The sequence below is a fragment of the Leucoraja erinacea genome, chromosome 27 (genome assembly GCF_028641065.1).
Source record: "Leucoraja erinacea ecotype New England chromosome 27, Leri_hhj_1, whole genome shotgun sequence".
NCBI classification, from domain to species: Eukaryota; Metazoa; Chordata; class Chondrichthyes; order Rajiformes; family Rajidae; genus Leucoraja; species Leucoraja erinaceus.
Genome location: NC_073403.1, coordinates 31734278 through 31747859, shown reverse-complemented (window position 1 = coordinate 31747859; position 13582 = coordinate 31734278). Strand labels below are relative to the sequence as shown.

The following is a 13582-nucleotide window of genomic DNA, read 5'->3' as shown; positions in this document are numbered from 1 at the left end:
TTGGTGGCAAAAACAGGAAGGCAGATTATTATCTAAATGGTGCCAAGTTGGGAAAAGTGGAAGTACAACGGGATCTGGGGGTCCTTGTTCATCAGTCAATGAAAGTAAGCACGCAGGTACAGCAGGAAATGAAGAAAGTGAATGGCACGTTGGCCTTCATAACAAGAGGAGTTGAGTACAGGAGCAAAGAGGTCCTTCTGCAGTTGTATAGGGCCCTAGTGAGACCACATCTGGAGTATTGTGTACAGTTTTGGTCCCCTAATTTAAGGAAGGACATTCTTGCTATTGAGGGAGTGCAGCGTAGGTTCGCCAGGTTAATTCCCGGGATGGCGGGACTGTCATATGCTGAGTGAATGGAGCAGCTGGGCTTGTACACTGGAGTTTAGAAGGATGAGAGGATATCTCATTGAAACATATGATTGTTAAGGGCTTGGACACGCTAGAGGTAGGAAACATGTTCCCGATGCTGGGGGAATCCAGAACCAGGGGCCACAGTTTAAGAATAAGGAGTAAGCCATTTAGAACTGAGACGAGGAAACACTTTTTCTCACAGATAGTGGTGAGTCTGTGGAATTCTCTGCCTCAGAGGGCAGTGGAGGCAGGTTCTCTGGATACTTTCAAGAGAGAGCTAGATAGGGTTCTTAAAAATAGCAGTCAGGGGATGTGGAGAGAAGGCAGGAACGGAGTACTGATTGGGGATGCTCAGCCATGATCACATTGAATGGCGGTGCTGGCTCGAAGGGCCGAATGGCCTACTGCACCTATTGTCTAAAGGCACCGTAAAACTGGGCAAGTGGGTGATGCGGTCTGTGTAATCAATCAATCACCCAGAAACAATCAAAAGAATTGCAGTGCAAAGCTTGGAGGTGGAATAATGTTTGTCTAGGAATTAGCATTACTCGTTTTTAGAGCCTAGCGTGTTTGCTTTCTTTCACCAGTCAGTTTCTAGTCCACACAGAAACAGTGTCACCCAGGATCGGACTCTACAACTTACTTTATTATGTCATTTAAAGTGATCTTCTTATAAGGCACATTTAGTGATACAAAACATCTTCGAACAAAAACAGAATACATATAATTTATTAAAAATTACAAAGTAAAATATTTTGTGTTGTTTACAGCATGGCCAGAAGTGATAACTTACACCAGCTTCAGACACATGTCTGAGGGAGGCTCTCGACCCGAAACATCACCCATTCCTCTCTCCCGAGATGCTGTCTGTCCCACTGAATTGCTCCAGCATTTTGTGTCTACTTTCAGAAACATGAGCAATGAAGTTCAGATGTTTGCAGCATGGTTCTCCCTGCTTCCCTCACCGGACCAACAACATCCTCTGTGTGGTTTAATGGCGCTTTATTGTCACATGCATAAGGGCACAGTGACATTGTTACAGTCCCGTAAAGTATTGCCACACCTAAGCACGATGCCCAATTAGCAAAGTGTTCAGACATAGTCCACTGAGACCGACCACATGGGGTGCAGCGTGTGGCACTGTGGCGATTTGTAGTCTACAGTTTTGTTACTGGTCATTCTGGAAAACATTTTTATCCACATCCTGAACCTCGGTGACAATCATTCATTCGGTTATTAAATTGAACACTGCAGTAGTCCATCGCTAGTTTAAATAAAATGTTCCGATTGATAGCTACAGAAGGCAGTGAAGAAAGCGAATGGCATGTTGGCCTTCATAACAAGAGTTGAGTATAGGAGCAAAGAGGTCCTTCTGCTGTTGTATAGGGCCCTAGTGAGACCATACCTTAGAGTATTATGTGCAGTCTTGGTCTCTGAATTTGAGGAAGGACATTCTTTCTATTGAGGGAGGTCAGCGTATGTTCACCAGGTTAACTACCGGGATGGTGGGATACAATACAATACAAAATGGACAGATATATCATAGCACAGAGAGTACCTTCTCAACCGGTGTTAATACTGGACTGTTGACTGGGAGATATAAGCTTACATTTCATCAAGGCAGCTGAGGAACTTAAGTAATTAATAATTCCAGCCTTTGACCGGGTTATTGCAAAAGTCCAGGTGGTTCAGACCAATGTACTTCAGGGAACCAAATTACCTAGTCAGGACCCGATGTAACTCCAGATGATCCACAATTCGATAAGTTTCAATGAGGTCCCTCCTCATCCTTCCAAACTGCAGCGAGTACAGGCCCAGTGCCATCAAATACTCATCACATGTTAACCCAATCATCCTCTGGACCCTCTCCACAGCCAGCATATCCTCAGATATGGGGCCCAGAACTGCTCACAATACTCCAAATGTGGTCCAACCAGTGCCTTATAAAGCCTCAGCATTACATCCCTCTTTTCACATTCTGGTCCTCTTGAAATAAATGCTAGCATTGCATTTGCCTTCATTACTACCAATTCGACGTGCAAGTTAAATTTTTGGGAATCCCGCACCAGCGTTCTCAATCCCTTTGCACCTCTAATTTCTGAATTCTCTTCCCATTTATAAGATAGTATACATGTTTATTCCTACTACCGAAATGCATGGCACCACACTTTGCTACGCTGTATTCCATCTGCCACTTCTCTGCCCCCTCTCCCAACCTGTCCAAGTTATTCTGAAGAGTCCCTGCTTTCTCTACACTACCTGCCCTTCCACCAATCGCCGTATGTTGCTGGCAAGGCCAGGATTTATTACCCATCCTTCTGCTTTTGAGAAGGCAGTGATGAGCAACCTTCTTGAATGGCAGCAGTCCTTCTGGTGAAAGTGCTTTTGGCAAGTTCCTGCACTTAAGACCCAGCAACAATGAAGGAACAACGTATTTCCAATTCTGAACTTTATGCAGTTAGTGGGAGCTTTTGGTTAAGAGTTGCTCCTCTGCCCTTGATATCTCTTATCCTGGATGGTGATAAAGTTAATGGATTTGGGAGGTGCTAAAGGAGTAGTCAAGGCAAATATATTTTGTTCATGGTACTCACTGCCATCACAATGATCAGGGAAACAAATAAATATTAGAAACAAGGAACTGCAGATGCTGGTTTACCAAATGATTACACCTTTCATTAGTTTTCTGATGATTGAGAGTAAATTGATGAGATGGTAAGTAGCCAGATTATGTTTGTCCTACTTTAGGTGACTCGCACATGGCTGGGCAAATTCCCACAGTTTTGCATAGATGCCCTTGCAACTGTCCTGGACCAACTTGATGAGCGGTTTTAGTTCTGGAGCACAGGAGCTGACTGCAATGGTCAAGTCCTTGCTGTATCCAGTGCTCTCAGTTGTTTCCTGACCACATGGAGTTAATCAAATTGGCTTAAAATATGTGACGATGGGGATCTGTGGAGGAAACTGAGACTGGTGTCCATTTGACACTTTTGATTCGCATGATAATGAATGTTTTAGCCTTGCCTTGAGCATTCCTACACTGAGCCCAACATGGTTGAGGATGGAGATGTCCATTTAACTCCTCCTCCCATTAGCAGTTTGATTGCCCACCATCATTCACAATCAGATGTTTGATCTGATCTGTGATGTCAAATCAATTTAGCTGTGAATGATTGAACTGTATCCCTCAACAAGGGACGGTAATACTGTTAATTTAGGTAGCCTAGACATAAATGTATTTTCTGCCCTAGCCTATGTGATAACCTCAGCATTCTACACAAATTCCCATATTGGTTATTTGTTGTTCATTTTCTTTACACATCAGACATCTACGGACAAAATATCATCATCATTTCGCGATTCTAAATCAAACTGAAAAATTCACAAAAACTGAGGTTGCGTTGCCCAGCCTCAAAATGTTTCTGCTGCGACTGTTCCACAAACCTAGCTACGTTGGCCGCTAGCTGCAACATCAACTCTCATCCACAGGGCAAACATGAGGGAATTATCTACTCCTATAAATATATCTACTTACAGTAAGTGAGTTAGCATTAACAGCAATCTACATTACTGTAGCATTTATGGTGGAAAGAGCATGGCAAATGAGAACATTGCAAGGAATTGTAACGTGGTTAAAAGTTCTGTAGACAATGCATCCTGGGGAATAAGAACAGAAAATGTCATGGAAAGGCTTCCATCATCTGATTCTTGCTGGTGTAACAGGAGGAAGAACACAAGTGTCCGCTGGCTTCACTTTCAGCCCCACAGCACATGTGTCGTGTTTCCGGACAATAGTCTAACAGCCCAAACATCTTAAATCACAGTTACTTTCACATTTAAAACTATTTTAAAAAGAACTACAGCCTTCAAATCTACCTCCAGATATTGCGATCCTTCAAATCCATTGGTGGACCTGGGAGTTGTCAATGATGAATGGCTTTTGGTTCGTTCGAAGATTCCTCTTCTGTCTAGTTGGAAAGCTGTTTTGTTGTTAACAGCAATTTTGTTGCTATGTAGCAGCCTCAGTCAACAATCATCCTACTTCATGAGACGGAAGATACAGAGATCGGGGCGTGTGAAGCACTTTATCAGGAACCGAGACTAGGCAGTAAGACGTTTGGGCACATAGTACAAAATTGTCACTCTAAAATGGTGCTGTGTGAATTTAATGCAACACTAAGTAACACCATTACCACATAACATAGGTTTTCAACAGTTTATGATAAGATGTTAAATATGCCAGGTCAAACAATGCAGATTTATGCAGAACCTTATGCATTCATTCTTTCAAATTTACATTGTGTGACCATCACCATTCTGGAGCTGATCCTCTGTCATTTAACATAGGCCAATCATTGCCAATGTCACATGTCCTCACAGTGTGGGAGGAATCGAGAGAACGTGAAAGGCCAGGAATATAAAGACAGGTGTGAACAAAAATGAGGAGAACACAATAATTTGGGAAATGAGGAGGATGCAAACCTGGCAAGGAGTGTTAAAACGTGGGGTGTTTAGTCAGCCTTCCTTCTTTTGAATTTCATTTAGTTTAGAGATACAGCGTGGAAACAAGCCATTCGGCCCACCGAATCCATGCCAGTCAATGATCCCCGCACAATTACACTAACCTACACACCAAGGTCAATTTATAATTTTACCCAGGCAATTAGTCTACAACCCAGTACGTCTTTGTAGTGTGGGAGGAAACAGGAGCTTCCTGAGAAAACCCATGCAGATCACGGGGAGAATGGGAGAACTCAGTTCAGACAGCATCCGTGGTCAGGATCGAACCCAGGTCTCTGGCGCTGCATGGGAGCAACTCTACCGCTGCACCACCATGCAAATTAAGAACTCATTTGTTAGATTCCCTCTCTCCTTTGCTGATCTCTTCCATCACCTGAAGTCCCATTCGCGCATTATTTTGTATTCAAATTATGATTTTGACTTGAATGGAATTGAATGATTATAATTTTGTATTAATGGCTGAATCAAGCTTTTCACCATTGCAAATCATAGGTGGCTGAATGTTCTCCAGGGCTTTGTGTCATCACTGCTAGTCTGGGAGTTGAGCTAACCCATAGAGCACACTGAAATGTTACTCTGTGCCTTCTAATAGCAAGTAGACCTGCTTTAATTCACTAACTTCATAGTAAAAAATACCCCTTTCCATGAGTCCAAAACTGTGCATGTGAACCACTTCCATTATCTGTGTTCTTGAGCTAAAAAGATGTTCTGCTTACTAAAAGGGCACCAGTGGTATGGAAAGGGAGGCAGAAAGTTTAAGGGAAGGTGCTGGGATGTCGAAGGCCACCTGACCAAAGACCTAGGTATAACAATGTAAGCTCACTTTAATATGATACAGACAAAAGTGGTGCTGTGGTGGGCCTACAAGCTTTTGGATGAGATGTTTATCTGAGACACCACTCGCTCTCTTTATTGGATATAAACATCCTGCACCATATTTCCAAAGCAATAAAGGAGAGCGTTCCTCCTCACCTCCAGAAATGCATCACAGTGGCCACTATCACACTGCTACGTTGGGAGCTTGCTATGTGCTATTTAGTTGCTGCAGTTCCTCCTTACAAAGTGACAGCACTTCATCGTACATTATTGGGTCTGAAACACTAGGGGATCTCCTGGGTTACAGAAGGTACCACGTAAATCAAACCATTTGTTGTTACCTGGTTTGCAAACATGAATAAAAGCCAACTAACCAAAGGAGCAATAACCAATGATTTGGAGTTGGGTCTTGCAGTAAGCCTCTGTTACCAAAGTTAATATTTTCTGAAAAAAAGAGGATCTATATAAAGAAAAGAGAAAATGGAAACTGGAGCAATTGCCATGATAAATGGCGTTATTCCCCCAGAAAAAAAAAATGGAAAGAGGATAGTTAAGGGCTTGTCCCACTTGGTTATTTTTTCGGCGACTGCCCGCATCATTGGCTGATGTATCAGGTCACCGAAAAAGTCGCGGCATGATGATATATGACACGTGGTGTTTTTTCAAGTGTCGCAACATTTTTTTTGTCTCCGCTGGATTTTCAAATGTTCTAAATCTTTTGGTGACCCTGATATGACGCCGGCAGTCGCCGAAAAAAATCGCCAAATGGGACAGGCCCTCAAGTATTATTTAAATGCATAAATTCAACTTCAGTCCTTGAAAGCAATAAGGTTGCGTACATACGCTGCATGCTCAGTCGTATGAAGCAACCATTCTCATCCTGTTGAAGGCTATACAATTTTCACTGCATGCAGCCATTAGATAATTTATTGCCACATGTGGGAGAACCACTGCGAAGAGGAGTTGGGGGGGGGGGGGGGGGGGGGGGGAACAAAGGAGGACCTAGTGCGGGGTACTTTGTGACTTTGTCAGTGCCCTTAATGTGGTGACAATTTGCATGCCTTGGGTAAGCAAGCACTGTGACTTGTCATATGTGACAGTAAAGTATCATTCGTGAGTTCATTCTTTCTAAACCCCGACACTCCATTATTAATTATTCAACTGTGCCACCACTGCAAGAACAGCTGCACTTGCTGATGAAGGCATCTTGCTACCACTGCTGAAGAGAAATGTGAGATAGACAATAAATTCCTTACCTGCCAGCAGAGGCTACATAATAAATAAAAAGCTTTAAAAGAAGTATTGTTGTGGCACTTAGTGGTTAGACCACTCTTGCTATGCGAACCCTCGGCAGTCGGGGGTAGGGTCACGTGACTGGGCAATGGCGGGAAGGAGTCACGGGGTGTATGGGGTGTGCCCTAGTATATAAGAACCCACCTTTCCCTCTCTCGCTCTCTCTTCCTCTCTCTTCTTGAGAGTGTCCTGTCACCTCAGCGGGAGCTCAGCTCGAGCCCACGAGGCAACAGCCTCTCAGCGACAACAATGACTATTGTGTTAGTGCTAAACGTGCATATATATCTAACCTACAATCCTTGTTAGCGGAATCATTTATTCACAGCATTTGTGCCTCTGCAGTATCACACCTTAGAATATACACAATGATCAGATGCACAGATTTATTTTAAAAACCATTGCAGTTCAGATGCCTGTCTCTGTTACCAGGACTTTGACATTTAATCTTTAGTTTAGTTTAGACAGACAGCATGGAAGCAGACCCTTCGGAGCACCAAGTCCATGCTGACCATCGATCACAAGTGCTAGTGTACGGGCTGATTGCTGGTCGGCGCCGACTTGGTGGGGCGAAGAGCCTGTTTCCACGCTGTATCTCTAGAGTCTAAAGTCAGCCGTTCACACAAGGCAAATATTATTGCATCTTTCTCAGATGGCAACACAGCCACTGTGCAATGCAAGGTAATGCAGTGACTGGGAATGAAGAGTTGATTGCCAGGGATGTAGAATGCAGAATAGTTCAGAGAAGCCCACTCAGTTTGAGATCCTTTGCACAATTTACTCTGCTAACATAAATGATTAGAAATGGCACCTTATTAATATTGCTTACATATCAGCAATCTCTGATCTATCCTGCTAATCTGTTTAAAGTACAGTGATCATCAGCTTTGCTAAAACATAGCAAGAATGTAAGATATATGAACAGGAGTCAGCCAAACCAACCCCCAAACTAGCCCCTCAGTTCAATATTACCCCAATATTGTTCTTGTTTGCTTTAACTACACTTTTTAAAATCCAGTCCCCGCTATGCCAACCATAAATATGCTTAACAAAACAACATTTACAGTTAATGGGGGAGAGAAAATTCCAAAGATCACAACCTATTAACAGAAGAAATTATTCCCTATTTCTGACAAGTGACAAATTATGTTCTACACTACCCCGGAATATGAGGAACTATACTGGCAGGGCAGATTCACAATTCACAAGTAGATCAGCCATGATCACATTGAATGGCGGTGCTGGCTTGAAGGGACGAAAGGCCTACTCCTGCACCTATTGTCTATTGACAGCACAGTAGCAGGACCTTTGGCCCACAATGTCTGTGCCGAAAAAGATGCCAAGGTCAAATCTTATCTGCCTGCACATAGTCCATATCCCTCCATTTGCTGCATATCCATGAGTCTATCCAAGGGTCCCTTGATGTCCATCACCACCTTCAACATCATGTTCCAGGCACTCACCACACTCTGTGTTTAAAAACATGCTCCTCACATCTCCTTGAAACTTTGCTTCTCTCATCCCCTCTACTGTTTGATATTTCTATCCAGGGAAAAGGGTTCTGCCTGTCTATCTCTCATGATTTTATATTTTTCTACCAGGTCACCCATCAACCTCTGGCGTTCTTGGGAAAACAATACAAACTCTGTCCAATCACTCCATGTAGCTAATACTCCGTAATCCAGACAACATTCTAGTGAAGTGTTGAGTGGTCACGACCCAAAACGTTACCTATCCTTGTTCTCCAGGGATGCTGCCTGACCCTTTGAGTTTCTCCAATAGTTTGTGTCCATCATTCTAGTAAACCTCCTCGACACCTTCCTGAAAGCTTCCATATCCTTCCTGTAATGGAACGCACAATACCCCAAAATAACTCCAGATTACCATTCCCACTTCTGAACCCCAGAAAATATCGGCTCCATTTTCCACAAACCTGCTTTGGAAGTCAATTCTCATACTAGGAATTAATCCAGCAAATCTTTGCTGCATCAGTTCAAAATATGTGCTTTTTCCAAAGGACATAGCTCCCACTGCCACCTCCCCAACACTTTGTGCTCTCGTAGCAAGGCTTTCCTGCTTTTGTCTTCCATCATCCTTCCTATAAAGGCCAATGCTCCGTTCACAAATTATTTCATTTGCTTTTACTCCCTAACGGCATTTTGTAGTCCAATCTCAACATAAATGGCCTGTAGTGGACATTGTGCACCTCTAATAAATGTTTGGGAGAATTTCCAATGCCATTAAAATCTCTTTCCAGATTTTGCATCAACCTTTGGGAGATCAGATGAAGGAAGTAAACTCTATATTCTGATCATGTGGAGATTCAAATAGTTTGCAACTAATCCCGTCAACCATTCCCAGTCACTACATATTCAAATAAAGGAAGACCCCTCTCCCATTGTACTAGTTCCTTAACAACTCGGGGGCATGAGAAAGATATTTGTAGAAACATCTGCAGGAAGCAAAGAGTTATAATAAGTGAGGTTTTAAAAGCAGTAAAGCATGAGATTGTTAGAAATGTTACTAAACAACGATCAAATATGCTCTTAGGCTTATCGTGAACATGAAAAACCAACCAGACTCAAGACTGTGATTGATGTTACTGTCTGACCTTCAGTACGAAGATCATTTGAACAGTAATGTTGAACACACACTACACAGATTGATTAAACCGTGCTGTGGTGGTTATGAAATAGTTGAAGATGAAACTGAGCTGTTTGAGCAGGAAAAGACCAGGCTCTCTCCTACTGATTGGTGGCCAGGCCCAGGGCTATATTGCAGACTGTTCCTGGCAATAGTTGTCACAACCCAGGAGGTTTCTGTCGGGCTCACTTGCCAGAGCAGCCTCCCTCAGCACCGACATGTGCTCCTCGGCTGAGGAGATGGACTGGTCAATCCAGTCAAGGCTTCCAGTCATGTGACAGGCATTCCTGGTGACCAACACAAGATGGCTGACCGAGAGCAGGAGGGCAGTGGTTCTGCAAGAGAAGGTAGAGCAGTAATGTCACACCGTGATGTATGAGTGAAAAGGAAGAACACAATCATGTTACACTCTGCGTTTTGAACTTCTGCTCAAATATTCAATTCAAATCAGATGACTGGGTTAGCCAAGTGCAAGTCAGCTTCAGTGGACTTTCAAATGTGGACCTTCGAAGCGTAATTGACCATCTAAGGTGGACCTTGAAGGAGAAATAATGTGTGGATTAATGTGATTCCTACATTTTAATGGCTGTTGATTTTAGATCAGGGATAAATACAGAAATATTCCCATTGAGTAAGATGGATAGTCCATGAGAAAGTGCTTTTAAATTATCCTTATATTTGTTTTTCACTCCCCCTCTCTTGCCAAGTCATTTTCATGCCTATCTTCATCCACACAAGCATCTTGCCTGTTAACCACTTCTCAGGCATATCGGTGACATGTTATGGTGGGGGGAGGGCATCATTCAGTTTTTAGTTTAGTTTAGAGATACAACGCGGCCACAGGACCTTCGGCCCACCGAGTCCATGCTGACCAACGATCCCTGCACATTAACACGATCCTACACACACCAGCAACAATTTACAATTGAGCCAAGCCAATTAACCAACCAGCCTGTACGTCTTTCGAGTGTGGGAGGAAACTGGAGCACCCGGAGAAAACCCACGCAGGTCAAGGGGAGGACATGCAAACACATAGTCAGGATCGAACCTGGGTCTCTGGCGCTACGAGGCAGCAACACTACTGCTGTGCCACCATTTCTGGGCATTGACGCCCATAACTATTGGGCCTCTTTTCATATCTCCCCATAGAGTCCCTGAAGACTTCTCCCATTCTCTCTCCCTCTACCCAGGACATCAAGCACGGCAGCAAAGCTGGGATCAAAACTGAGATCTCCTGGCCTGCTTAACCACACTGCTCACCATTCTAATCTATCAACATCAATGTCACCATCTCAACTATTCCCAATGATTCTAATTCCGAAGAGCGTCTTGATCTAAAAACAGGATAATTTTGAGGAGGAATTTCTTCAGTCAGAGGGTGGTGAATCTGTGGAATTCATTGCCACAGACAGCTCTGAAGGCCAAATCGAGGGAGAATTTTAAATTGGACATTGACATGCTTGTGATTAGCAAGTGTCAGAGGCTATGGGGAGAAGGCAGGAGAATGGGATTGAGAGGGAGAGGTAGATCAGTCGTAATTGATTGACTTAGTAGACTTAATAGGCCGAATGATAGAGATTAAAACACCACAAGACAGCTTGTCCTTACAGAAGGATCTGGATGCTCTCTGTGAGTGGCAGATGTCATTCAATAAACCAAATGTCATACCATGCATGTCTCACACAAGATTAAACCACTTTTATCGGAATACAACATGGGTAGCCATACATTGCTTGCTGTCGACCATCACCCATATCTAAGAGTCGAATTAAGCAAAGATTTAAGTTGGGCGACGCATATTAGTCAAGTGTCTAACAAAGTAATTAGAAGCCTCGGCCTACTCAAAAGAAATTTTCACGCATGCAGTACATTCGTCAAAGAGAATGCCTACAAGTCCTTGGTCTGGCCCAAATTGGAGTATTGTGGAGCCATATGGGATCCTTTCAATAACAACAACAAGATCACCCTGGAGAAAGTACAACGCCATGCAGCCCGCTTTGTATGTAATGACTCCAAGCGCAAATCAAGCGTGAATAATATGCTGACTTCTCTCGGATGGGATACCCTTGCACTCCGCAGAATCAGGCTAGGACCGTTCTTGTCTGTAATTGTTTATTACTATGCAGATATGTCCCTGATATTTTCCTTGTGATGGTATATAATGTTCCTTTGGGCCACTGCAATTTCTGCCTCTTTGGCTAGCCTCTCCACCTGTGTTCTCTTGTCCCTCCTGGTGTTCTTTCACACTTCTTTGTGGCATGTGTTGTACTCCTTTTGGCCTAAAGCCTTTTCAGCCAGGTTTCTTTCTCACAGGTTATTTCCTGAGTTTTGCACTAATGCAGCTTTTGAATATATATCACAGTCTTTGAGCAAAACAACTATTGTCAATCCACACTGATCTGTGCCATGCTTTCCCAGCCTCTACAGGAACCAAACATAGCAACTCTCTGTATCTTGGTCCTTAGCCACCACGTCCCAGCCTTAACTCCTTATCACGACTCTCATTGAAACTCCCGCTCCTCTGATCACTTTTGCATCGCCAAATGTAACCATGCAAGGAATGGAAGCGCGGAATTTCAACAGCCTTGAAACCAGGAATTCCCAGGTTAAAGCCTTTCTCTCTATGCAATCCCTTTGATTACATTTTTGTCACAGCCCGCTATCTCCATCGATAATTTATTGCCAAACTAAATTTGACAACACCCTATGAAGTGTCTTAGAATGTTTCACTGAGCAAAAAGAATGATAAAAGCACAAGCCATTGCCACCACATGGATTAAGTTGCCCCCAGTGTGTGTGCCATGTCTGCCTCAACACCAGTAACATACAGCTCCCATTTTATGTTGTACCATATCAGAATATGGGTCTTAACTCAAAACGACACCCATCCATTTTCTCCAGAGATCCTGCCTGACCCGTTGAGATGCTCCAGCACTTTGTGCCTATCCAAGGAGTTGATTGTTGACTCCAGGAAGGGAAAACTGTGGGCCTGTGCACCTGTGTTCATTAGTCAACCTCTTCAAGTTCTTGGGCATGCACATCTCTGATGATCTGTCCTGTGCTCAGCACTTTGGTGCAATTACAAAAGAAGCACATCGATGCTCTACTTCCTCAGAAGTTTGAGGAAATTCGGCATGCCATCGAACTTCTACAGATAGATGGAGACTACGCTGACTGGTTGCATCATGGTTTGTTTTGGTCACTCCAATGCTCAAGAACAAAGGAAACTCCAGAAAGCGGAGGACATGCCTGTCCCATCAGGAATACAGATCTCCCCTTCATCAAAATAATCTACAGAAAGCAATGAATATGATCAATGGCCACACTCTCATTCCTTTGCTACAATCAGGAAGCTGTGGGTTATTTCTGCAAAATTGCAGTTTGGAAACTGCAAAAACCACTTGTTACATTCTTGTAAGCAACTGTATTCATTGCATCCAACTACAGAAGCATGCACAGTGAGGTTGCATCATCTTAAAGGAATAGGTGACGTTTTGGGTCAGAACCCTTCTTCAGATTGTTCTTTTTACTGTCAACATCATTCTGTCTCTTTTGAGATTGTCTCTAATGCCTCAATCTACATAAGTAGTATTAAATAGCCTCGATTCTTGCAGTTGGCTGTCACACACATTCACTGAAACTGTTCTAAGTGAGTTACCCCAGCAATAAAACAAATGTGTGCAAGAAATGTGTGAATGGCAAGTGAATTTCCCCTGCCAGTTTTCTGCCCACGTGCTTTTGTTTTGCTAATTCAGCATACTGCAGATTGGGCACTTGATTGTATAAAGCACTATGGGAACTACTCAATCATATTAGGAATAGAAGTGCGACAGACCTGGCATCCAGGAGCTTGGGATCCAGCGGAGGATACATCGATCTCACGACATCATCCACCCTAAACATGGACAGCAAAGGAAACAAATGAAGGTAGATAAATCTCCAGGTCTGATCACATATATCAGAG

At 43.3% G+C, this 13582-nt stretch overlaps 1 protein-coding gene across 2 annotated transcripts in view; it reads right to left on the bottom strand.

Moving 5' to 3' along the window:
* Nucleotides 1–7347: 7347 nt before the first annotated feature.
* Nucleotides 7348–13582, bottom strand: part of tmem98 (transmembrane protein 98) — a 75779-nt gene continuing 69544 nt past the window's right edge. For both annotated transcript variants that reach the window (XM_055657384.1, XM_055657385.1), the window contains exons 6-7: nucleotides 13454–13513; nucleotides 7348–9953 (exon numbers count right to left, since the gene is read on the bottom strand). In XM_055657384.1, coding sequence (XP_055513359.1) covers nucleotides 9746–9953; nucleotides 13454–13513 — 268 coding nt within the window. In that variant the 3' untranslated portion in view covers nucleotides 7348–9745. The remainder of the gene's footprint in view (nucleotides 9954–13453; nucleotides 13514–13582) is intronic.